General features: G+C 37.0%; 2 protein-coding genes across 5 annotated transcripts in view; both read left to right on the forward strand.

The window, feature by feature from the left end:
• LOC124360581 overlaps positions 1-19,816 on the forward strand; it is a 497,152-nt gene extending 477,336 nt beyond the window's left edge. For all 3 annotated transcript variants that reach the window (XM_046814313.1, XM_046814315.1, XM_046814312.1), the window contains one exon: positions 19,787-19,816. The gene's annotated coding sequence lies outside the window, so the exon portion shown is untranslated. The remainder of the gene's footprint in view (positions 1-19,786) is intronic.
• LOC124360578 (ecdysone-induced protein 74EF) overlaps positions 19,297-25,371 on the forward strand; it is a 37,790-nt gene continuing 31,715 nt past the window's right edge. Inside the window, exon 1 of one of the 2 annotated variants that reach the window (XM_046814309.1) lies at positions 19,297-19,816. In XM_046814309.1, coding sequence (XP_046670265.1) covers positions 19,765-19,816 — 52 coding nt within the window. In that variant the 5' untranslated portion in view covers positions 19,297-19,764. Of the gene's footprint in view, positions 19,817-23,221; positions 23,543-25,371 lie in introns of those variants that run through there. The other variant, XM_046814308.1, reaches the window with a different exon arrangement.

The following is a 25,371-nucleotide window of genomic DNA, read 5'->3' on the forward strand; positions in this document are numbered from 1 at the left end:
GTTACTAATTTAGTAAAGAATTCATATCAAGAAGGCAAATCTTCTGATACACTGAAGATTGCTGGGTACCAGGATAGAGTGTGGTAGGTTGATTTCTGATCTGTATATATTTTCAAAGGGTTTGGAAAGATTATTTCTTGAAGTATTGATTTCATTCCATGCTAAAATATACCCCGCTCATCTGTTTTTACGCAAGGTCAGACATGTTATTTCTATTTTGGTCAGGCGCTTGTTTCTGGGTATAGAGCTATAGGTGTACTTTTGACGCATCTAAAGCGTTCCATGATATCTTGTCAACAAACTACGCACGCGTAGAATTAGGACCACACTCGTGGACCACATTATATCTGAGGAAAATAATACAATCTGTCCAGATATCTTACACTGACTCCATAAGGCGCTTTGCTGATTCTTGCATGGCCAAAATTTCTAGGGGAGTTCCTTATGCTGTTTTTGTGTTGGTGCTTCAGCTGTAGATTGCTGTTATGTCGAAAATACTTCTCTGTTTGTTAACTCTCCGAACTGCATCGAACTTGAGGTAAGGATTTTCACTGAGAATAGAAACATTATCCAGTTGTTTAATGGTAACAATCTTAACATCTCACAACTCGAAGAAAAATATTATAAATTTCACCGTAAATCGCTCGAAAAGAGAATGCCACAATTACTGGATGATTGTAAATGAACTTATGGGTGCATGTGCAAAAAATAGTTTCGCTGCTTATAAGTGGATATATTGTTGAAATTTACCGAATGTATTGATTTGTTTGCAAACATGTGAGCTCTGGGAGGGATTACAACAAAAGGAGTAGGCTACCTGTAAACAATATTATTTATTTAGCTGATTATGATAATGTAGTATAACATTTTCTAGTGCGCGTTTTGCTATATACATTTTATATAAAATTGCCATAGCTTGCAGGTAGTTCTGCTAAATTGTTTAAACGTAACTTAGCTCTGTGTGTGTGTGTGTGTGTGTGTGTGTGTGTGTGTGTGTGTGTGTGTGTGTGTGTGTGTGTGTGTGTGTGTGTGTGTGTGTGTGTGTGTGTGTGTGTGTGTGTGTGTGTGTGTGTGTGTGTGTGTGTGTGTGTGTGTGTGTGTGTGTGTGTGTGTGTGTGTGTGTGTGTGTGTGTGTGTGTGTGTTGTGTGTGTGTGTGTGTGTGTGTGTGTGTGTGTGTGTGTGTGTGTGTGTGTGTGTGTGGTGTGTGTGTGGCACGGCGTCGTGACGTGCCGCGACGCACAGTTTCGGCGAGATTGTCGCCCACATTATCGCGTCGCGTTGCTTCACTATCCTTCACCTGAATGTGGTAATGCGGCGTACAGCGGCGCGGCGCGGCGGTGATCCTCTCTAATGTCGCCGTTTCCTCAACCATTACCACAACCCAGTTCTGTGGTGTGGTGACACTCTCCCTCACCGTCTACTACCACTTTTATCAATTTTACACAATTTGACAAACCACTGCGCTGGTCGATTATATTGGTCTACTTCTCGTCAACCCCTTTACTTACATTTTAAAATATCTTGCATTCGTCTCCGAAGTACCTATGTTTGAGAACGAAGTACTTTCCATTCAAGCTTGATGCCTGTTAGAAATTGAGCTTTGGAACAATCATAATAACCTGGGTGAATATTGAACCTATTGAACCTTGGTTGTTCTGTGTCACAATTGCCTCCGCACTACCCAGCTGGGTAACGAGGTTATGTAAAGGATGGACTGAGAGTCTTGACGTTGTCACTAACTCGGCTAATAGCAGGTCAAACGTAGAGGATACAGTTTATTGAAAACTGGGTTGTTCTCTGTCACATTGGCCATCAGAAAGATGGATTTGGATCGATTCTGTTTTCACTATGTCTGCTAATAGGAGGTCAGATGTTCAGACGTTTTTCTTCTAAACTTGGGGTGTTCTGTCACATTGGCTCTGCACTATCCAGCTGGGTGTCTGGTCATCAGAAGGACGGATTGAGATCGATTCTGTTTTTCACTATGTCTGCTAATAGGAGGTTAGATGTTCAGACGTTTTTTCTTCTAAACTTGGGGTGTTCTGTCACATTGGCTCTGCACTATCCAGCTGGGTGTCTGGTCATCAGAAGGACGGATTGAGATCGATTCTGTTTTCACTATGTCTGCTAATAGGAGGTTAGATGTTCAGACGTTTTTCTTCTAAACTTGGGTGTTCTGTCACATTGGCTCTGCACTATCCAGCTGAGTGTCTGGGTCATCAGAAGGACGGATTGAGATCGATTCTGTTTTTCACTATGTCTGCTAATAGGAGGTTAGATGTTCAGACGTTTTTCTTCTAAACTTGGGGTGTTCTGTCAATTGGCTCTGCACTATCCAGCTGAGTGTCTGGTCATCAGAAGGACGGATTGAGATCGATTCTGTTTTCACTATGTCTGCTAATAGGAGGTTAGATGTTCAGACGTTTTTCTTCTAAACTTTGGGTGTGTTCTGTCACATTGGCTCTGCACTATCCAGCTGGGTGTCTGGTCATCAGAAGGACGGATTGAGATCGATTCTGTTTTCACTATGTCTGCTAATAGGAGGTTAGATGTTCAGCACGTTTTTTTCTAAACTTGGGGTGTTCTGTCACATTGGCTCTGCACTATCCAGCTGGGTGTCCTGGTCATCAGAAGGACGGATTGAGATCGATTCTGTTTTCACTATGTCTGCTAATAGGAGGTTAGATGTTCAGACGTTTTTCTTCTAAACTTGGGGTGTTCTGTCACATTGGATCTGCACTATCCAGCTGGGTGTCTGGTCATCAGAAGGATGGATTGAGACCGATTCTGTTTTCACTATGTTTGCTAATAGGAGGTCAGATGTTCAGACGTTTTTCTTCTAAACTTGGGGTGTTCTGTCACATTGGCTCTGCACTATCCAGCTGGGTGTCTGGTCATCAGAAGGATGGATTGAGAATCGATTCTGTTTTTCACTATGTTTGCTAATAGGAGGTTCAGATGTTCAGACGTTTTTCTTCTAAACTTGGGGTGTTCTGTCACATTGGCTCTGCACTATCCAGCTGGGTGTCTGGTCATCAGAAGGATGGATTGAGATCGATTCTGTTTTCACTATGTCTGCTAATAGGAGGTTAGATGTTCAGACGTTTTTTCTTCTAAACTTGGGGTGTTCTGTCACATTGGCTCTGCAACTATCCAGCTGGGTGTCTGGTCATCAGAAGGATGGATTGAGATCGATTCTGTTTTCACTATGTTTGCTAATAGGAGGTCAGATGTTCAGACGTTTTTCTTCTAAACTTGGGGTGTTCTGTCACATTGGCTCTGCACTATCCAGCTGGGTGTCTGGTCATCAGAAGGATGGATTGAGATCGATTCTGTTTTCACTATGTTTGCTAATAGGAGGTCAGATGTTCAGGGACGTTTTTCTTCTAAACTTGGGGTGTTTCTGTCACATTGGCTCTGCACTATCCAGCTGGGTGTCTGGTCATCAGAAGGATGGATTTGAGACCGATGACGTTGTCGCTAACTCATCCAATAAGAGGTTGGATTTTGAGACTAACAGTCTATTGAAGCCTGGGTTGTTCTGTGTCACATTTTCTCTGCACTTAATTGAGTGTCCTGGTAGTCGGAAGGGGAGATTGAATGGATGGACTTTAGCAGTAGCCAGCTAACAAATAATATACCCTGGAAGCCGGAACCGCCGTGGCTCAGACCTCATGTACTCGTAAAGCTATAGCTCTATCTTGGTTGGTATTTGTTAATGACCTACTAATTAACGGAAATTAGTTGATTTTAGCCAGTAAAAAATACGCTTAATCACTCATTCATACCCGTTTTAAAATGCGAAATTCGTTGTCTTAAATTTAAAATTTAAAAATTTTAACATATTCCTGATCAAATTAAGTTAGTCTGTTATAGCCAAAATTATCTTACAATGCACAGCATAAGTCGTCATACATTTCTAAAGTTAAATACCTGTGCCTCAGTTACACTGATAAAAACGGAAAGATAAGTTATAACTATTTGTTTACTATGGTGTAGCAGTTGCGTCACAAGAATACTCATAAGAGAACAGCGCTAGTATTTAATTCGTGTCACGTTGTCCAGTAATGAGTTGTAAATTATTAACTGATCTTTGCTGTTAAACTTACGGTAAGTATGCTAGTTGGGTACATGATGTAATGTTCACTTTACTCCTACAGTACCGCCGCCCGTACACCAACTCGCGTATACCACATACCTGTACACGTAACACTACAATGTTCGAGTGCTGCGCAGTATTCATCGGTGACTTTGATATTTCACAGCTGTTATTGGTTTTATGCTATGCTGGTATATTGAGAACCCTTTAAGTGTACATTTATTCCCTGATAGTTCTGCGCAGTATTCATCGGTGACTTTGATATTTTCACAGCTTTTATTGGTTTTATGCTATGCTGGTATATTGAGGACTCTTTAAGTTTACATTTATTCCCTGGTAGTTCTGTGCAATATTCATAAGTGGCTTTGATATTTTCACAGCTTTTATTGGTTTTATGCTATGCTGATATTTTTAGGACATTTTAAATGCACATTTATTCCATTATAGATATTGTAATTTGGAATTTTTGGTAATTATCTATTATCAGTGAAGGGACAACAATGTAAACAAGGTTTTAGCATTGATAAATGAAATAAATCAATATATAGAAGTCAAAAGTTGTCTTGTCAATAATCTATAGATAGAGTAATTATTACTCTATCTATAGATTGAGTTACGCATCAAACAGGAGATCTACCAAAAGCTAGTAGTAGTATTATTAGTCGTATATATGTATAGGTATATTATACCTGTAAAAATGTTTTAAATCTCCGCTATTTCGGTTGTACATTTAAACACACGTGATTTATTTTGTGTATACTAACTAATTGTATTACAATTTGTATGCAAAATTTCCAAATTATTGGCTTTTCAAAATAATAATAATTACGCGTGAGAAAAAATTACGCCTGTTTGAGAACTGTAAATTTTATGACAATTCGAATAAGATATTTATATTATTAGTATTTATATAGACCCAAGAATAATGATACAATTTTGGTAGGGAGTTCTGAAACACCCTGTATGTATATACTTTTAACTACGTTTTATTCTCAGGGAGTCATGAAAATGTAAATGCTTGAATCTTTCTGTGGGCTTTCTATTGTTAAGATCGCAATCGGTAGAATTGCTTCCAAATACTAGGCAGATATTTAGATACAAAGATAAGGAATTGAATAAGTTTCAAGTTTATACAAACTATTTTTGTAGTTGTGTTTTGTGGAAACTAAATAGGATTTTGGATGTCCTTTAGTGGATATCCACGTTTTTCATTAGTTTCGATTCATACTATCAGTCTACAGCACTTCAGACTATAGATATAGATTCCTGAGCAGCTAATAAAAATAGAACTTGTAGTACTTAAGTAAGCGTTCATAATTGTTCAAATATATGATGATAATCTGATTAACTCACCCATTCACATACGTAACAGATTGAATACTTAAATACGCGCTGTATTTTAGAAAGTGGGTGTATTGGTGCACTTCGGGGCACACACGAGAGATAAAGTTTGAGTTCCAATTATGTTATCATGGGGAGAGGAGAAGTTACAGTATCTCAGATTTCTCATAAGAAATAAATGAGAAAATGTGAAATTCTTATAAGATCACGTATAAGAATACGACAAGAAACAATATAAACGTTGGCATGCGTAGCAATTGCAGATGTGTATGGGGGAACTACTTAATTTCAACTTGTCTTTACTATGTAGTTCAGATTTGTGATGAAATAGAATTATGTTAGAAAATGTATGGGTCCTGTACGCTGTACAGCGAAACACGAGAATACGTACATCTAGGTGACTGAACGTTTCCAAATATTTGCTAAGGTAAAAAGATTATTCTTCTATTTTTGTACAAGCCTAATAATACCGAAAAGATACAAGTTATGTAAATTGTAATGTTTTAAAACCATTAAAGTACGTTAACGCCAAAAACAAAACTCGTATCTTTTCTCGTTATTACGTTTGGAAACCACAGAAAAATTATTTATGAAATCAGAATAGGTCTAGACAATATTCCCACTATTTACCTCACATTTCGTTTCAATTTTTCTAGTAAATTTTAACATTTGCTACACAATATCGTCATACTAATAGACCAGAATTATTACCTTTGTTTATAAAACGACACAATTTGTATATGAGCTTTCTTCGTATAAATGCCAAAACATCAACAGCCAACACTCTTGGTTAATCATTCAACCTAAATGATCTAAGTTAACTGATGTAGCCAAATGTGCAGAAATCAGGTGCAGCTAGATTAAAAGTTCCAACAAAAGATGTTAAGGGTTTGTCTTCTGGATTTAAGCAAGGCTCATATAAACAGTAGACTACTTTCCACATTTAGACTGTCCCGTGTTTCTTGTAATCGACGCTGCTTCTCTCACCGATAATATCGGCGACAATTGTGATATGATGATAACGTGGAAGATAAGTTTACATTGCTCCATAAAGAGACTCTTTTCCACTCCACACGATACCGCAATATCTTGGGCTACAAATTAACATTAACAAATATAATACACCTTTAAGACTTTTGTTATTTAATGTTTACTGTGTACATGACGGCTTTAGCAAATCTATTATCAGTACAGTAGTAGAATGAGGAAAATTTGAATAAAAACAAAGAACGTAATTAAATTAAAATGAATTAGAACCTTCTTGGCAGAATTGTATATATTTCATTTGTATTGTGTGATTAATTTATACTGTTTAAATGTCTATCAAATAATACATTTTCTGTTAAAACGGCTTTGTCAAACAATTTATAGTGAAATGGGATTAATTGTGGCACAGGAATCTTAAAAATTTCTAAAGTTGACATTTGGTAAATTTTCTTTCGTATATGTAATATTTTGAGATTTTGTCAATCAATATTCGTGAATTTATGGCCAGCATTATTTAAATCATCACCATATTACGACATAAAATTATGTTTTCAAGGCTTTTATGTATTTATTAAATCATTTGATGGATCGAACATTGCACTGCGAGGCGCTCGCTAACTTATCGAGACGATAATTTATTATGAATTTAGTAAGATATCGGACCGTATATTGATCCGGTTTTATAATCTTTATTACGGTTATGGGTTTATGTATTCTAACGTTTTAGCTATTTTAACTGAGCAATGTAAAAATGTAAGACGTGATAAAACGTATAATAATTAGAGATGGACAACGACCCTGTTGATGTCAACTGCGCGGGCAACTGTACCGTCACATCTGTGTCCCATCGGTTGATTAGCGAGGTCTTATTTCGGCACCTTACCGATGCGGGAAACAATACTTCATACTTGCTTATATTTCCAAAGGTGTTGCAATAATTTAAATTTTGTTCATGACTGGGGATTCCTAATTTATTATTAGCATCGGCGCAGGAGTTTTCTTGTTTTTATCTCTTGTTTGTAACTTTATTTTAGTCGTAAATTGTGTTGAGGATTTTAACAAAGCCCTGGCATGTGTGCTTTAACCAATGTGTGTTTTAAACCCCTGGCATCTTTTACCAAGTTCTGCGTTGCCTGTAAATGATCTATGATAATTAAAAGATCCTTGTCTAGAGTTCTTCTAACGGTTACGTGTATCTCAAACATTCCTCTGGAGTAGGGACCACTAGAGAGTACAGTCGAGGGAGGAGCCTATTTGGAACGTGACCATGGAGTAGCCAATGAGGACTGTACAGTACAACAAGAGGTCTGTATCCGCCGCAGCGTGCCAGGTTGGCCGTGGACGTGTTGTGACAAATGCACACTTTCGTGGCCCCTACTGTAGTGCATGGATTATGAGTGCTTTAAAGTCGCATTGACAAGTGTAAATACATCTTCTGAAAGTCTGAATAGTAGACTTCAATCCATGGTACGAAATCGGTCTCCAGTATAATAAATAAATGTTGCAGCATATCTGTAGTACCTGGCGCCAAGTCAGAAACGAGCTCCCGGCCATTCAGAAGGTTGCCAATGAAAGAATGAGTCAGATCCTCGAGTCCTTTCATAACGAGTTTGAAACATGCGATACGATGTAACAAGACCTGCTAGAAAGGACACCTGAGACTTTGATTGGTGTGCAACAGTCCATCTTTCTCCCAATCTGTTCATTCAGATTCAGTAAACGCCTGTACACTGTACAGGCAGACATTAAAGATAAGCAATCTGTTGCTCTTGAGTGTTTTCAGGAAATGTTAGCGGTGTTCAATGGTATGGCTGAGATCCAGGCGCCTGTGTATACGCATGCTGTGTTCAATAATGTGTACTGTATTTCCAAACACACACAACGTAACACAACACGAAAACCAAAAATTGCCAGATAATAAACAATAATAAATGGAAACTAAACTCTATGTTTTATATTTCAACATTTTTCTCTAAATTTTAAGCCTCTTAAACAAATACTTTGCCTATAAACGTTTCTGCAAATAAACTTTTGAAAATAATAATATTTTGAATACTGCTCCAGCAATGGTATACCAAAATAAATTAATTTTTTGTGTGGATCTAAATTGGTCCTTTTATTTAAAAGAAAACTAAATATTTTGAACAAAAGGACACAAAAAGAGTGAATGTATTAATTTATTGTTTCAATGTTAATTCTTTTACATATTTATAATTACTTTATAAAAATAATTTATAATTTTCTCAGAATAAGTTGTAAAAATTAAAAGTACTTTCTGAGAGATAAGAATTTTCTTGGAGATATGGAATACTAAATTATATTTAAAAAACTCTAAACTAATCTCTAAATATAACCACATATGTTCCACTTGTTTAAATAGAAAGTTGAATATCTTTAAAAATGTTTATGTGAGAATGTTGATTTTGAGAGTAATTGTAGGCTGAAATCCAAAAATAACTTCAATTTTTGAAACAATATGGGCTCCCCACAGCTAAAAATAGACTGTTTAGGAAAAAACTAAATTTTTAATACGTCTCGCATAGGTTATTAAGTCATGAACGTTAACTGATTCAAATTTAGATTTTTAATACTTTAAGTGTGTCTGGCCTTAAAGGGCATATAGTCTCATATTTTGCCTAGACCGAATATCGGTGAACAAGCGAGTACGTCCGTAAACAGGTGGCACAGTTTTAGTTGCACCGTTTATAGGTACTGGAATACTCTTGGGGCGAGGAAACAAGCGGGATTAGCGAGTATGGAGTAGATCCGACAAAAAAACACCCAGTTAGTGGCATCAATAGTTTGTTGTTATTTGTTGTGTGTCCCATGAAACAGGAGGATGTAGCTATCTGCCTGAGAAGCGAAGCGAGTACGGTGTCCCGTAGTTTAATACTGTCATAATTTGTTTTGAGTTTTGTAAACTTAATTTACAGTTACGTAGCTATTTACTAGATTTTGTCATATTAATCATAATTGTTTTAGTATGCACATAAGTTAGTTTGTAATATGCTAAAGGTCAATCAGTGGTAGACAACTTGTTTATACTCGGTATATGTTTATTTATTCCTGCGTTAGTTATTAAAGTAAAATGGATTTGTAGAAATAGATAGATGTAGAAATAGAAATGATTAATAGTCTATTGAACTCAGAACATCTGATTTTGCTGTCATTTTATTTAATTTTTAGATTTAAATATCCTTACATTTTAATTTCAAATTGGGACTTCCTTGAAGTAATTTCAGATGAACACAATATCAATTTCCAACGGTACAAAACTGCATGTTACTTTTTTTATGTATTCAACTAAAAATATTATTCTATTGTATTATGTATAAACAGTTAAAATATGACGTATCGCATTTTCTTAAAACCCAGGTAGTATAAGAGAAGCTAAAAGTTGGTTTAAAATCTATCATTTTAAAAATCTGCCATATTTTCCAGGTAATTGGAAAAATGTTGTCTCTCCCCTACAACGTATGAATTTCGGATTTCCGCACATTGTACTATCAATGAAAATAGGTTTGAAATGAACAAAAACCTATTTGTATTGTAATATTGGTATCTGACGGTCGCAGAAATAAAACAATAGTATTTAGAAAAACAAAATAAACGCACAGTATTTGTGTGGGAAAATAAATGGTTTGATGACGGTGTGTTGTGACAGCGCTATTTTACAGTTTATTAAGATCGCGAATATTTTAAACTACTTTGAATACTGCCTATGCCTGTATGTGTCCACTTCACTGGGGTTTTACTTTCGCTGGCTGTTTTCCGGAGGCGTTTCAGTATCAGACAGTCGACATCTGGACTGTACAAGTACAGAGCGAAGTGCTGAAGGTCCCAGGAAAGGACCGCCGCGCCGCGCCGCTCGCTGACGCAATTCGCAGCCCATTTTGTGTCAAGGCGGACTCGCCTGCTAGCAGCTAGCGGCAGCCACAGCCGCCACAGGAAACTCGCACTCGCACTCACATGTTTCCTCTTCGCGACCCCGATACTACAGTCCCAGAGTACGTTTCCTAGACGTACATTTTAATATAGCCATAGGAAGGTCGTGTAGACCATTAACATATTATTTGACTCGCAGTCTAGCAGAAGTAACGTTCTTATCTCTGCCAGACAGAGTGCAGTGATAACACGGAACTGTACAGAATAAATTGTTAGCTTCTTATCTCACTCGAGTGAGCTCTTCTGCAGATCTTGTATATACAATGTAACATATTAGAGAGGTAGGCCGTGCATACGGTCTAAAGGGAGAAACACATTATGGAAAAGAGATGAAAGATGAATTTGAGCTAAGCTCTGGCGGTGGTTATTATAGAATTCGTCTTTCCACCCGTGCATTTCGAAAATCAGAATGATACTGAGGCAAACAAAAATGAAAACACTCTTGATTCAACGTTAATTTTTCTTTCATAACTTTTTGTGAGTAGAGGTCGGTTGTTTTACAGACACCATAAATTTACATATGGGCTCTTGGTTGGATATTATTGACCTTTATCAGTGTGTACACATGTTAAAATAAAAATGTGAACAAATGGATCATGAGTGATTCAATAACAAGAAGGCGAATGTCACATGTATGAATTGGCCACTTTTCACATTAACATTTTTATTACTTGTATATGGACTTTGCAATTATGTTTATTGAGAATTATCGTTTTAACATTTCATATGACATTTAACTGGAGGAGGTAATATGGAATTCTACTTCTAAAAAAGAGGGAGGCAGAGATAGAGGTATATTTTGAATTACCTTCGGTTTGCTTGTCTTATTAAATAAAAATGTATAATGTTTCAAAAATCCAAATTAGATCTTCCGCTTCAGTTTAAACTGAAAATAAAACTATGACGATATATTTTTTTAGCTATAAACTCGCAATGAAGAATTGTGAAGTCCAAGACTGGAACGAAGACAGTGCATACAACATCCCAGCAACAAATTTGCACGATGAAATACTGACGGGAAGGCAGAAGTGGTGTGGCGGCGGCGGCGCGGTTCAAGTAGGTCGCGATGTTGCGATAACAGCTATCTCAGCCCAAGGCCGCACCGTGCCGTGCCGTGATGAAACCACGTGACGTCATCTCGCCCGCTCCGTCTTCGTGGTTCCTATACTGGCCCGGTCCCGCTCCATTGTTCCTTCCCGTGTTACAATCAGCTGGAACAGCAATCTCGGCACGTTGCCCGGAGCGCCGAGCTCTCTCGTGGCGTCAGCGGAGGTTATGGAAGTTTGAACCACAGAACGTGAAGTAAGAATAATTTCTCACACTCTTGGCACAGCAGAGCACTTCTCTGGTTTTGGTTTCAAAATACTTCAAGTACAAGTTCATGTGGCCATTTTCCTTTTTACTTCAAATAAAGGCATTATCTTAATCATATTTAATGTATGGCAAACGCCGTTATTCTTAGACCCAGAGTTTCTGACTCAACTTATGTTACAAGTGCCACAATATGGATCCGAATTTCTTCTTGTTTTCTCTATTATCTGTTTCAATGACATACTAACAAATTTTATACTTGTAACGCTGAATTATTATAAAATTATATACATTTTTAAAGTCCCCTTACGACATTTTGGACGTAAAAACTCGTAAACGGGACATTATTCCACAATGCGTTCAAAAAATGCAATGTTAATTGAATACTTGTAGTTGAATTATTTTACTGGACAAGTCTCAGGGTCGGGGAGACAATATGTGTACAGAGGAGGCTTGCACCATTCAATGGTTCAGAAATAAAATACAATGAATAGGTACCGGTTTTCGAACATAAACAACTTATTGTGGCCAATTAGTCTACTGCTGTTATTAAGTATAACAATTTCCGCACCAATGTGAAATGAGTGTTTCTAGTTGTGTTGTGTAGCACGAAACACACAGGCGGTTCACCGTCCTGGCGTGGAATGTTAAAGACATTCGTTAGCACAGAATGCATGAGCCGAGAGAAGCTAGAAGCTGCTATCAGAGCAGAAACAGAAAGTGGTTCTCCAGAAGATGGCTACCGATGAATGAGTGACGGGGCAGTGGTGCGTTTGGGCCCTACTTTTAGCCTGGTCCTGCTGGTCTAATGAACTCCGAAGGGCATCAAGTCCCCTCCTGCCCCCACATACACGGGAAACTTCTATTACGCGTCTTGGTCGGTCAAATAACATGTTGATTAGACTCTAGAGCACTGATGGAGCAGGTGAAAATTAACTGACACATAACTCGAATTTTTAAATGTTTAATTAAAACAAGTATTTCCCGGGTAAAACGTCTTTTTGGTGGGCGCCCTAAAAGTCATATTCAGTGTCATAATGAGAGCAAGCTGTTGAGACCGAGGGGTCAGCACTTACTGCCCGGCGTCAGCATCAACACCGGGTCAGGCTCAGCGTGCTGAACCGTAGACAAAAGCACAGGAACGGGGTCTGATGAGTGGGTATTTTTTCTGAAGACGTAGTATTGGCAACAATGAGTACGTTTTGCCAAGAAATAGCGATTTCAGCTATCGGTTTAATCGATAGTGCTGGAATGTAGCAGGGAGGGAGGAGGGCTTTGATGTCAAGAGACTGTATAGACCACGTCTTATCAGAATTATTGAGTAACTTGGTGAAATGTTGGCAATAATCGAGTTTTGTGAAGAGTTGTACGTCCTGTCCTGGAGACGACAATCACTTTACTAAGTCAGTACCACATTATTGCATAATAAGCGCATAAATAAATGCAATGGCCGAAACAAAATTCGAACCCAAGTTCGTGTTGAACTGATCCACACCAACCATGGAAAACTTTTCTAAATAACCCATCAATGTTAAGAAACTGTCTGCGGCCGATACGACACTACTAAAACTGTCAATGTTTCAACAACCAAGTAAGTCATTGCCCTCGTTGTTGTTCCACTACACTGAACACCTGTAGTAGTGCGACAGTTAGGTAACAGTCGTGTCAGTCTCAAGTTGTAACATGCAATACTGTATGTTGTACAAACTATCGATCATCTGCGGCCGATACGACACTACTAAAACTGCTAATGTTTCAACAACCAAGTAAGTCATTGCCCTCGTTGTTGTTCCACTACACTGAACACCTGTAGTAGTGCGACAGTTAGGTAACAGTCGTGTCAGTCTCAAGTTGTAACATGCAATACTGTATGTTGTACAAACTATCGATCATCTGCGGCCGATACGACACTACTAAAACTGCTAATGTTTCAACAACCAAGTAAGTCATTGCCCTCGTTGTTGTTCCACTACACTGAACACCTGTAGTAGTGCGACAGTTAGGTAACAGTCGTGTCAGTCTCAAGTTGTAACATGCAATACTGTATGTTGTACAAACTATCGATCATCTGCGGCCGATACGACACTACTAAAACTGCTAATGTTTCAACAACCAAGTAAGTCATTGCCCTCGTTGTTGTTCCACTACACTGAACACCTGTAGTAGTGCGACAGTTAGGTAACAGTCGTGTCAGTCTCAAGTTGTAACATGCAATACTGTATGTTGTACAAACTATCGATCATCTGCGGCCGATACGACACTACTAAAACTGCTAATGTTTCAACAACCAAGTAAGTCATTGCCCTCGTTGTTGTTCCACTACACTGAACACCTGTAGTAGTGCGACAGTTAGGTAACAGTCGTGTCAGTCTCAAGTTGTAACATGCAATACTGTATGTTGTACAAACTATCGATCATCTGCGGCCGATACGACACTACTAAAACTGCTAATGTTTCAACAACCAAGTAAGTCATTGCCCTCGTTGTTGTTCCACTACACTGAACACCTGTAGTAGTGCGACAGTTAGGTAACAGTCGTGTCAGTCTCAAGTTGTAACATGCAATACTGTATGTTGTACAAACTATCGATCATCAAATCAAATCAAATCAAATACGACACTGTTCATTGACATGATAAAACTGCTATTATAGAACGATTTTCAGAACAAAACCACATTTAAGTCATTGCCCTGGTTGTTGTTCACTACACTGAACACCTGTAGTATCGTCCGACTAGGCTGGTAACACCGTGTCAGTTCTCAAGTTGGAGTAGACATGCTTGTCAATACTGTATGTTGTTTTTACAAGACTATCGATCATCGCGGCTGTGATACTAGAAGGCACTACTAAAGATTTTAGGGCCCATATATGACATTGATTTTTTAAACAACCAAGTAAGTCATTGCATCTCTCGTTTCTTGTTCCAGAATACACTGAAATGTAGTAGTGCGAAGGTTAGGTAACAGTGGCAACCGTGTCAGTCTGGCAAGTCATGTAGGCGTTCCCTATGCAATACTCCCGTATGTTCACGTACAGACCACACATATCACAGCCTTCATCTGCAGTTTGAAAACCCGATAGGATCAACCTACCTGAACTGAAAATCAATCCATATGTTCAACAATGGGCACAAAGTAACCAAAGTCATTGCCCTAACGGTTGTTCCACTACACTGTTAGGTACCTTAAAGAGTAGTGGCACCAAGTCTTTGACAGTGACTAGGTAACAGTCAAATCTGGTCAGTCTCAAGTTGTAACATGCAATACTGTAGGTATATTGTACAAACTATCAATCATCTGCGGCCGATAGGGCACTACTAAAACTGTCAATGTTTCAACAACCAAGTAAGTCATTGCCCTCGTTGTTGTTCCACTACACTGAACACCTGTAGTAGTGCGACAGTTAGGTAACAGTCGTGTCAGTCTCAAGTTGTAACATGCAATACTGTATGTTGTACAAACTATCAATCATCTGCGGCCGATAGGGCACTACTAAAACTGTCAATGTTTCAACAACCAAGTAAGTCATTGCCCTGGTTGTTGTTCCACTACACTGAGCACCTGTAGTAGTGCGACAGTTAGGTAACAGTCGTGTCAGTCTCAAGTTGTAACATGCAATACTGTATGTTGTACAAACTATCGATCATCTGCGGCCGATAGGGCACTACTAAAACTGTCAATGTTTCAACAACCAAGTAAGTCATTGCCCTCGTTGTTCCACTACACTGAACACCTGTAGTAGTGCGACAGTTAGGTAACAGTCGTGTCAGTCTCAAGTTGTAACATGCAATACTGTATGTTGTACAAACTATCAATCATCTGCGGCCGATACGAAACTACTAAAACTGCTAATGTTTCAACAACCAAGTAAGTCATTGCCCTCGTTGTTGTTCCACTACACTGAACACCTGTAGTAGTGCGACAGTTAGGTAACAGTCGTGTCAGTCTCAAGTTGTAACATGCAATACTGTATGTTGTACAAACTATCGATCATCTGCGGCCGATACGACACTACTAAAACTGTCAATGTTTCAACAACCAAGTAAGTCATTGCCCTCGTTGTTGTTCCACTACACTGAGCACCTGTAGTAGTGCGGCAGTAGAGTTGCAACAACCGTGTCAGTCTCAAGTTGTTGGAGGAAATGCCACACCCGCGCAACAAGTTGCAACATGTCCCAGTGTGTCAAGGTACGCCAGTTCCTACTGTCCGGGTCGGCCGACTCTACCGGGGCTAGGCCGCTATAGTGGTGGCGGGGTTTGCACGTCGTAAGTCAATAATCGAAGAATATCGTTTATCGTAATTATCCCGAAAAGGTCAGAAAGAAAATGTAACTTCCCCTTGTCGTGTCTTTATGTAACGCATTTAAAATCAATCGAGTGATCTAGTAACGTAGACAAACTCTCTGTAGCTTAACAAAGGTGACAGTACAAAGCAAAATGTTTCGTACAAAGTTGTTTTAAAAGTTTGTGATTACAAATGGATTTCTACGAATTAAGTTCATTCATTGCAATGTTAATTTACTGATTTGATAACGGGTTTAAGTTTTGTATCATCCACACGAATGTAAGATTGAGGGTATCGAGATTTGATTCCAAATGAAAACGAAACCTATTTAACTCAGGGTAGTTTAGTCATGTAAATACTACAAGTAGAGTAATCCGTATTTCCAAAATGCATAAGTCAACTGTTTGAAAGCGGTTTCGAGGCTTGCACTGTACCCACCTGAAACTATGGACAATGGTAGGGAACTAATGTTAGTATTTAGCAGTGATTCTTAATTTTCACTGCTTGAAAAATCCTAAAAGTAAGAAAAGGTAAAGAAAGTTTCATATAAATAATAAATTGACATCTATATGAGATTATAACCTTTGGACAACGTTAATGGCATAGCTAGCATTTAAGTTGAATCAAACAGGCTTTAACCGTTCAGGTTTACTTCGTTAAGCTCAGCCGTATTACATACAGATATGCAACTTTCTGGGGTATATTTCGTTAAACGCCAACAAGATCCAATCAAATAAATCAATCAATCACTTACATCAAACAGCCGTTACTCTGTTAATATTATACCAAATATATTTGAGGAGATACATAGATCAGAACAATAGATGTCACACATACATTTTATTTTAAACTTCACTTATCAGAATACCCTCACATGGGCTAAAAGCCTGCGTATGAAGGCAAGTCTAATATAAATCGCAATAGTTAGTCTGAGATCACCGAATACTGCAGATGACACTAGCTCGACAGAACTTAGTTTGAAATGCAACTGGTTACCGACAGACTGACAAGACCTCCCCCCTCCTTCAACACAATTCTTCCAAACAACCACCAACATCCCCTCGGCTTACTGACCCACACCAAAGTTTGAGTTAGAAGCATACACACCTTACGTAGACACATTTACATTTCAGCACCTACATAATATACGCACTCATGAACTCACATGTCGCTCTCGCACTCCTTACGTATGACACACAGAGAACCTGCCACCCATATACATTTTACACAAAGACGTTCTCCAAGTCACAACAAGAATTATAAAACAAACCAGTGTAAAACATATGGAAATAATTGATGCAAACAAAAAACAAATGTAAACTAATAATACTACAATCTGTAATCTGATATAATAAGTTGTCATATATTCTCTCTGCCTACTAATTCCAACCATTCTAATGTTTTTCTCTTAAATGTTGAGTTTTGGTAGGTTTTCACGTAAATCTGTCGAGAGAGTTCTCTAATGAACGTGGTCTATATAATAAGGGCAAGTTGTCGAAAATAAGGAACCAAGTTCTTATCAATCGTGGTGTACGAATCTGAATACTGGTAGCGCTTCTGGTGGTATACCCATGTGTCATAGGTTTAAAACGATTATTTGAACCGTTGTGAATGTATAAATCGATGTTCTCAAAAAGTTACCTAATATTTAAAACTTTTAATTTCATTAAGAAGTGCCTTTAAAGAGTAACGCTGATACCTTTCCCGCAGCTGACTTTAATATAACTTTCTGAGTGATAGCCAGTGGATTCATGCAATAATCCTCCCCGTTCAATAATACCTTATTATAATTGTATTTGAGCATAAGCACGGTAAAACCGATCGCAATTGGTTCCATTAACTGTAGTGAACTTTTCTCTGTTTTAAAAATAATTTTCAAACAAATTTAATGTTTTGTTCTTTAGTCCTATCAATTCTAACGTTTTTTTAACAACTTGCCTCTGTTGATGAAATAAAATGCTTTTGACAGGTATAAAAACCTGCTTAAACAGCGTTTCTCCCTCAAAAGAGCTAAAACAATATCCTTTCTCAAATGACTTAAAGAATCTGGATTTTTTACTTTTATAAATACTGGTTATCAGTCAAAATTGTACAGTGAATGATATATTTGATTAGATCTTTTAAATTCAATTCCAGTACTTTATTAAACAATAAGGAGGATATTAGGGCGAAAATTATATTTGTCTTGTATGTCGTTACCGTGCCCTCATGCAATTGGATTATTTTGGTTAACTTGAAGACGTCGGGAAAATCTGGTTTTCTAAAAGAAATAAAGTGTTTCTGAAGTATTGTCGTAGAAATACAGTCAAACACTGGAGCTGAGCCTCCGTGTAAGATGGTTACGTACGACAGTAACCGCGCAAAATGTAAGGTCAGAGTGTCCGCGTCAACCACTGGTAGTATAGTACTTGCGCCAAATTGTATCCTATTCGTGAAGAATAATCATTTAACGTTGCTTCATCGCTGAGAGTATGGATGGATATTAAACGCATTTTAAATTACTTTATTATCAATTCTCCGACAATAACCAACGTAATCGGAAGTAACTTCCATAAAAAAAGGAAATAAAAAATCAACACAAAATTGTAACCCGTAGAAAATTCAGATAAGCAGTTTCCTGCTAAAAAGATGGGAATAATGTCACCGCTCGCGTACGCGCCGAAACTGCAATAATGCACACACATATTGCAAACAAGTAACATATAACATTATATAATAACCCCAACGAATTTAAACAGTTCCACATACTCACCCTCAACACTCTATGCATACATGCATGCAAACACAAACATGGAAATAGACATGTAAAAACAAATTCATTTAACAAACAAAACAGGTTTCATTACAAATTATCAAATACAAAAATGTTATTTATGCTAAGAAGATAATAAAATATTGTCCAAGAGTGTTGAGTCTAAATATTTAATTTATCATAAAAAAACTAGTAAAGAACAAATTGCAATTGAATTCTTTATGCTCCATTAAAATAATCATTGTTCCAGTCTGAGTGTAATGGGAAAATAAACTTATCTTTAAATGTACACCAATCCATAGTTTGTAGACTCTTGGAGCAATTGGAAAATTCTTTAAATACTACTAAATACTGCTAACGTTTTTTTAACAACTTGCCTCTGTTGATGAAATAAAAATGCTTTTGACATGGGTTAATAAAAACACTACTTTTTCCAAATTGTATCTTTTTCGGACGAGGCCTTTCGAAACCAAAGGTTTCATCTTCATTGTGGAGTTGCCTGAAGATGAAACCTTTGGTTTCGAAAGGCCTCGTCCGAAAAAGATACAATTTGGAAAAAGTAGTGTTTTTATTAACATTTAGTAGTATTTAAATCCATAGTTTAATTACAACACAATTTAAATATGCTAATACCGCCTCTATATTAGTCTGCAGGGATTTTTCGGCACACATTAAGCGGAAGTATTGACTTTTTCAAGGGAACAGTAATACTTTTAATATTTTAATCGCCTATTCACAATGCTGATATGTATAGGCTACAAATGAAAATTGTAATAGTTTACCTCTTATTGTCATATACGAATAAGATATCAAAACAAACAGTACATGGGCAGGTGACTACACAGCACAATGTCTCAGTCCACACGTGTCAGGAACAGATACTGCACTCTACCCGGTTTGTATCAAGAGGGCGTATTTCACCATCGCTTTACTCTAATTTTGGCGAAGAAGTGAAAACTCCTTTATGCATGGCTGACTAGAGACCTGTATTTAGCCCGCAATTCTGGGCAGAATGTATACTGAGTGATTGTGTGTTAAGTTGTAATGAATGGCTTGTATGTTGCAGGTGTGTTGAGTCGCCGACAGCCTGGCTCAGGTAGGCTACACTCCCATCTTCTTTGTAAACTATATTACAGTTTTACGTATGTTCAAGTTTGAAAAGTGAAGAATGTAGAGTCAGAGTTTGACTCAATTAATGAGTTAAATGCACAACCGTATTATTAGTAAACGTAAAATTGTAACTATGTGAATATTATTGGAACTTATAATAATTAATTTGCTTGCGTTTGAGTTGATAAACAATGAATTGTGTTTATGAAAATAAACAAAACAGTCGTTTCACAGGTATTTGTTATTCCGTTCAGGTGTTAGTTAGGTTCTTTAAATGCAGCCAAAGGCAAAATAATGTATGGAAAATATTAAAAGCTTTGTGATCTAACGGTTAATATGCTAAAGAACCCACAATAGAAGAGAAGGTACAAACCCTTTATACAGTTAGTTGGTATACGTGGGTTTTATACGTACAGGATCGAAATAAGACAACCCCGTTATCCACTGATTATTTTAATAATGGAAATAAAATAAAAAACTCTAATAATTCGCAAATATGTTAAATATTTTTTTGTATTTTATTTTTCTATTATTCCAAAGTGGGGGTAGAGCACCACTCAAACTTATCGAATTCTACCCTCGGTCAATGAGTCACATCAACTATCAAACGAAAGCACTTTCGAAAACATTCAGTACCATTTAAAATACTGTTACTTTCAAATTACTTCATATTTATGGTAACTAAAACACCTCTTATCACATCACAATAATTTGAATTTGAGCTTATACGTATGGAAATGATCAATACACGCATACATTTTTAAATTTATAAAAAAACATTTTATCACTTAATATTGATTATGCTTTTTTCTCACATTAAAATATCAAACATGTTGCCAACAATAGGGACATGATAGAACATTTTCATAAATGGTTTTGGATTCAGATATATTTTTTATCTCGTGTATTAAAGATTAGTATTCTAAATTACTTCCCATTCCTTGATTTTGGCTAAAAATACCAATATAAAGAACTTCAAAACAAATGTTAGGTTTTCTATTGGAATGCCTTTAATGGTTAACAAAGGAAGTAACATTGTATTTTGATATTTGATATCAAACATATAACCCTCCAATCTTTAATCGGCTGTAATTAAAGGACCGCTAATTGCAGTATTCCCAAACTAGAATTCATTACTTCAGAATGGGGTTGTTCGAACCATTGATTTGTAGTTTTGTTATAAAGTCAACCCTTACCTCCGAAATAAGAGAAGAATAGAAACCAGGAAATACTTTACAAGAACCTTGCAGAAGTGTTATCGCTACACCTAACGCTTTTGATTTATTTTACATTATAACAGTTGTGGAGGGTGGGAGGGAGGGGGTGTACTTACATCCTGTATATTGTTAACCCACGTGATCGTGATGCCACTCTGCCTGCCCCTGACCTGACGGCCAGTATTACGTCACGTCACGTGACTGCGAGTGTCGCCCGAGCCACTACTGTTGCCACGACGCGAGGCAAGTGCCGTGCCACAGTGAAAGCAGTTCCGCTCTGTTTTCAGGTGTTTACTCCAATGTTATCTCGCTTTCTCCCCTCTCAATCCTGCTACTGGCCATTTAATTTTATTAATCGCTGTATGACTACTGAATCTTCGTGGCACGTATTTTTGTCGATGTACTCTGTACTATGTATGTGGTAGTTAATGCTCATCTTGTTGTTGTTAAGTCTGTCGATATGTTGTTAGATATATTTATCTGAATTTGATTTTCTTGACGTACAAGTAAAACATATTGACTCCAGTCCTCGTAACTTATTTTTTTATCCAGTGCGTAAACTCTAATAAGAAATTTAACCTCTGTAGAGAATAATAAATAGAATGTATCTATTTATAGTTACTGTCTATAAAGATTAAGTATTCAACACAAACGTTGACAACAAATTCTTCAACAAAGACCTTTGCGTTACTGTTTCAAGTCGACACCTTCTGATATAACAAACTACCGAGTCTTGCTTTGTAGAAAGACTTGTTCGAAATAGATTGCGTGACTGAAACCGAGGGCAGACTTCCAGTATAGAAAACTACTCTTATAGAGTGATAATTTTTACTTAAGTGTTAAATTTGGATGTTTGCATGTTATTTAGAATTATTGGTTAGGATTTTAATGGTGAGCCTAGTGTGATTAAGACATTGTTGGAGTGAGAAAATGTGTAGATAAAGCAGTCGGAGCAGATAGAATATAGGACTGTGGTGACTGACAAATCTACAACTGTGAGATAAAGGCTATAAATGTGTGAAGCGTTGTTCTCTACGCTTAGAATTGAGGACAATGATTGTCTTGTAATATTTATTAACCAAGTAGATAACGGTAATTAATTTATTCCTCGGAATTGTTGGCATTCAAGATGTGAGTTGTACTCCTTGATTTTCAAATAAATTGCACAGTCCACTTATCGTCTTAAAAATACGTTCAAGGATTGTAACCCATCCTCTCCGATCAGATGGTCTGTAGAGTTTGGAATCCTGATGAGGAGAATGGATTCCGATTCAAGAAACTACCATCACCAAGTAACAAACTTATTTTCCCAGAGGTGTAAAACTGCTGCAATGTTAATGTTGCATTTTGAAACCGTAAGCAAATAAAATAAATTGAATATAACAATACATTTTAACGAACATTTCCTAACTGCAAAAACCAGGTTTTCAGTTCTTTCGTGCATTTTGAAACAGTTATGAGACTCTTATGGGAGGCGATTATAGTCTTCGAGCATTACACATGAAAAACCTTTTATAATCCTCAATTCTAGCAACAGGTACAGCAACACGATGTCTATGATAGACAAACAGGTACCTTACAGATGTGTCTTAACTACTGAATATTAGCAGTCTAGTTATAATATATGTAGTTAAACTACTGAACTGTAAGTGTTTATTTTTAAAAGATGTAGTTAAACTACTGTACAATAAGTGTTTGCTTTCAATTCATGTAGTTAAACTACTGTACAATAAGTGTTTACCTTCAATGCGTGTACTAAACTACTGTGTGTACCTGTAATAAATTTATTTAAAGTACTGTATTATAATTTTGTAACACCTTCACTGCTGGTATATACTGAGTTATCTTACGTTGCCTCATCAAGCAGTCCGCCCTAGTGTCTGCCGTAGCCAACGAGTTAATGTAAACCAACGTATAATTTTATCTAGATTAATGTCGCGAAGTAAGGATATCATCCGAATATTTTCCACTATACCTACCAGTGAACTCGTAGAAAGTGTTGAAAAGCTGTTGGTCAACTTTTAAAATTGTGTTCGAGCAATAGTGAAAAATGTAGGTCGAGAGATAAAGACTTGATAGGAAGATGAGCTGGTCGGCGCGGCGCGGTGGAGCGCGGTGTGGCGGAGTGAGCCGAACACCGGCGGACACAGCCGAGGTGATAGTGAGTCAGTAGGACAGGACCGCTCGCACAGTCAGTCGGGTGTCTGCCTCAGTCGGTGTCGTGTCGTGGATGTGGAGATGTTGTGAGCGGTACACGCGCGTCATTGATACTGATATGTGTGTGGTGCCTAGTGTCTACCCTTAACTTGTTGTCAACCCTGCCTGTACTACACTAGCAGACAAAATGGAAGTGGAAGCACCTCTGGACCTCAGTGTTACTGCGTCCAGGCTCAAATTGGAATATTGTACCGACGATTCGGATGATTCCGACGGACACGGACCCAACTCGGATCCTAACTGCAAGGCCTACAAGAAGTCCTTGATGAAGAGATACCGTAAGTGGAACTTCAACGGCTATTATTGATTTAGTCACTTGTCACAGCTGTAACCTGTTACCGGTATCGAGACTGATTCTTGATGTGTAGCATGTTTTATAAATTATGTGGACATCAAATTCGGCAATTGCGATAAGATTAAATTATTATTACGGGTATAAATATTTAAGGTTAATTTATATACATACATATAATATATAATTAATTATGTAAAATGAGTTATTATATTATATTTAATATAATATATATATATAAAATTATATATTATTTTAATATATATAACTCACTGTGCATAATTAATTATATATATTTTCCTCGTTAGTTTTTAGTCATATATTTGTAAATATTTAAACAATTTTTCCTGAAGAGTACGCTATAGATGCACAAGATTTTAATTGGAAATCTTTTATGTATGTATGTATATATATATATATATATATATATATATATATATATATATATATATATATATATATATATATATAAAACATTTCCAATTAAAATAAGTGGATCATTGACATATATAATAGAAATCCCACTAATCAAGTAAGTGTTAAGAGGAATTCAGTATAGATACATTAATACAACGCCGTAATTATAACAGTATAAAACGCTTTATTAATTGATTGTACAAGGAAAACGGATGTGGGCACTCAAATCACAACGATACAATAGGGTTTACAAAAACACGGCAAGGACAACCGGTTAAAAACCCGTTCTAGATTCGGTGGACCATGGATTGATTGGTTGGCTTATCTCTGACGCCAAGCCGAACCACACCGCACCACCGAGTGTAGCGCAAATCGTACAAAATAGTGGTCGGTTGTATATCAACTGTGACGTTTAACGTAAATAACCGTGATGTTAAATTTAGCTGTAAGCGTGAAATCCTGATACTTAACGCACACATTGAGTCATGTAAACAAATCTCACTGTATATTGGCCCTTTGGTAGTTTAAATAAAAATGATTTAAAGTACAAACTATCATTGACTTACAAGACAAATAAAGTAGTAGGAAAATGTTATGAACGAATAAATATTATATTAGAATATTTGCGACGCTTCTATACATATTCCACTTCGATTATTCCAGTTTGGATTACTATCGCCATTTTGTTTATTTTGTACTATGAACAAAAGTGTTCAGCATTACTGGACAGGTTACTTTATCCAACCGCTTACTTTGTGTATCCTATTTGAATTAATCGTAAGAAATATGATATTCCGATTATCTTTCAGGTGTTTTAAAGTTATTTGAGCATTAGTTTTACAATTTACGATTTCTGTCTAAACTATAACTTGGACTAAAGGAAAAGTTGCATACATATTATTAACGCCTTGACGTTTATGTCAATACGATACATATAGTATAGGGTTGCCAGTATAACCATTTATTTCAAACACGTTTAGCCAATAGTTGAAACCACCGAGTTACAGCCATTTAGAAATGCAAATGGCTGCAGCAAACTGGCTCAGTTCAATTCGTTAACAAATCTCCCGCCACTGGACGCTAGTCTGTTATATGGTAGCGTCCTTCTCGTCGTCGTATCGTCCATCCTTTCTGTCGTTTGTACTACAAATGCAATAACTACACATTTCTTATTGAGATGTTCTTCAAATTTAACTTCTTCTAAATACTCCAAAAAAATACTTTGTTTTTGAACTTCGAAGTTTTCAGAAAGGATGTTTTGAGTTGTGTAGGCTACTGCGAAATAATTGTAAAACACTTTAGAATTGCGTAAATACCGGAGCTTCATTATCCAACAGTGGTCGTACTATATACATATCAACCGCTGCTAAATAAATGTTTGAATTCAAACTATTATAA

This window comes from Homalodisca vitripennis, chromosome 4 (assembly GCF_021130785.1).
Source record: "Homalodisca vitripennis isolate AUS2020 chromosome 4, UT_GWSS_2.1, whole genome shotgun sequence".
Classification (NCBI taxonomy): Eukaryota; Metazoa; Arthropoda; class Insecta; order Hemiptera; family Cicadellidae; genus Homalodisca; species Homalodisca vitripennis.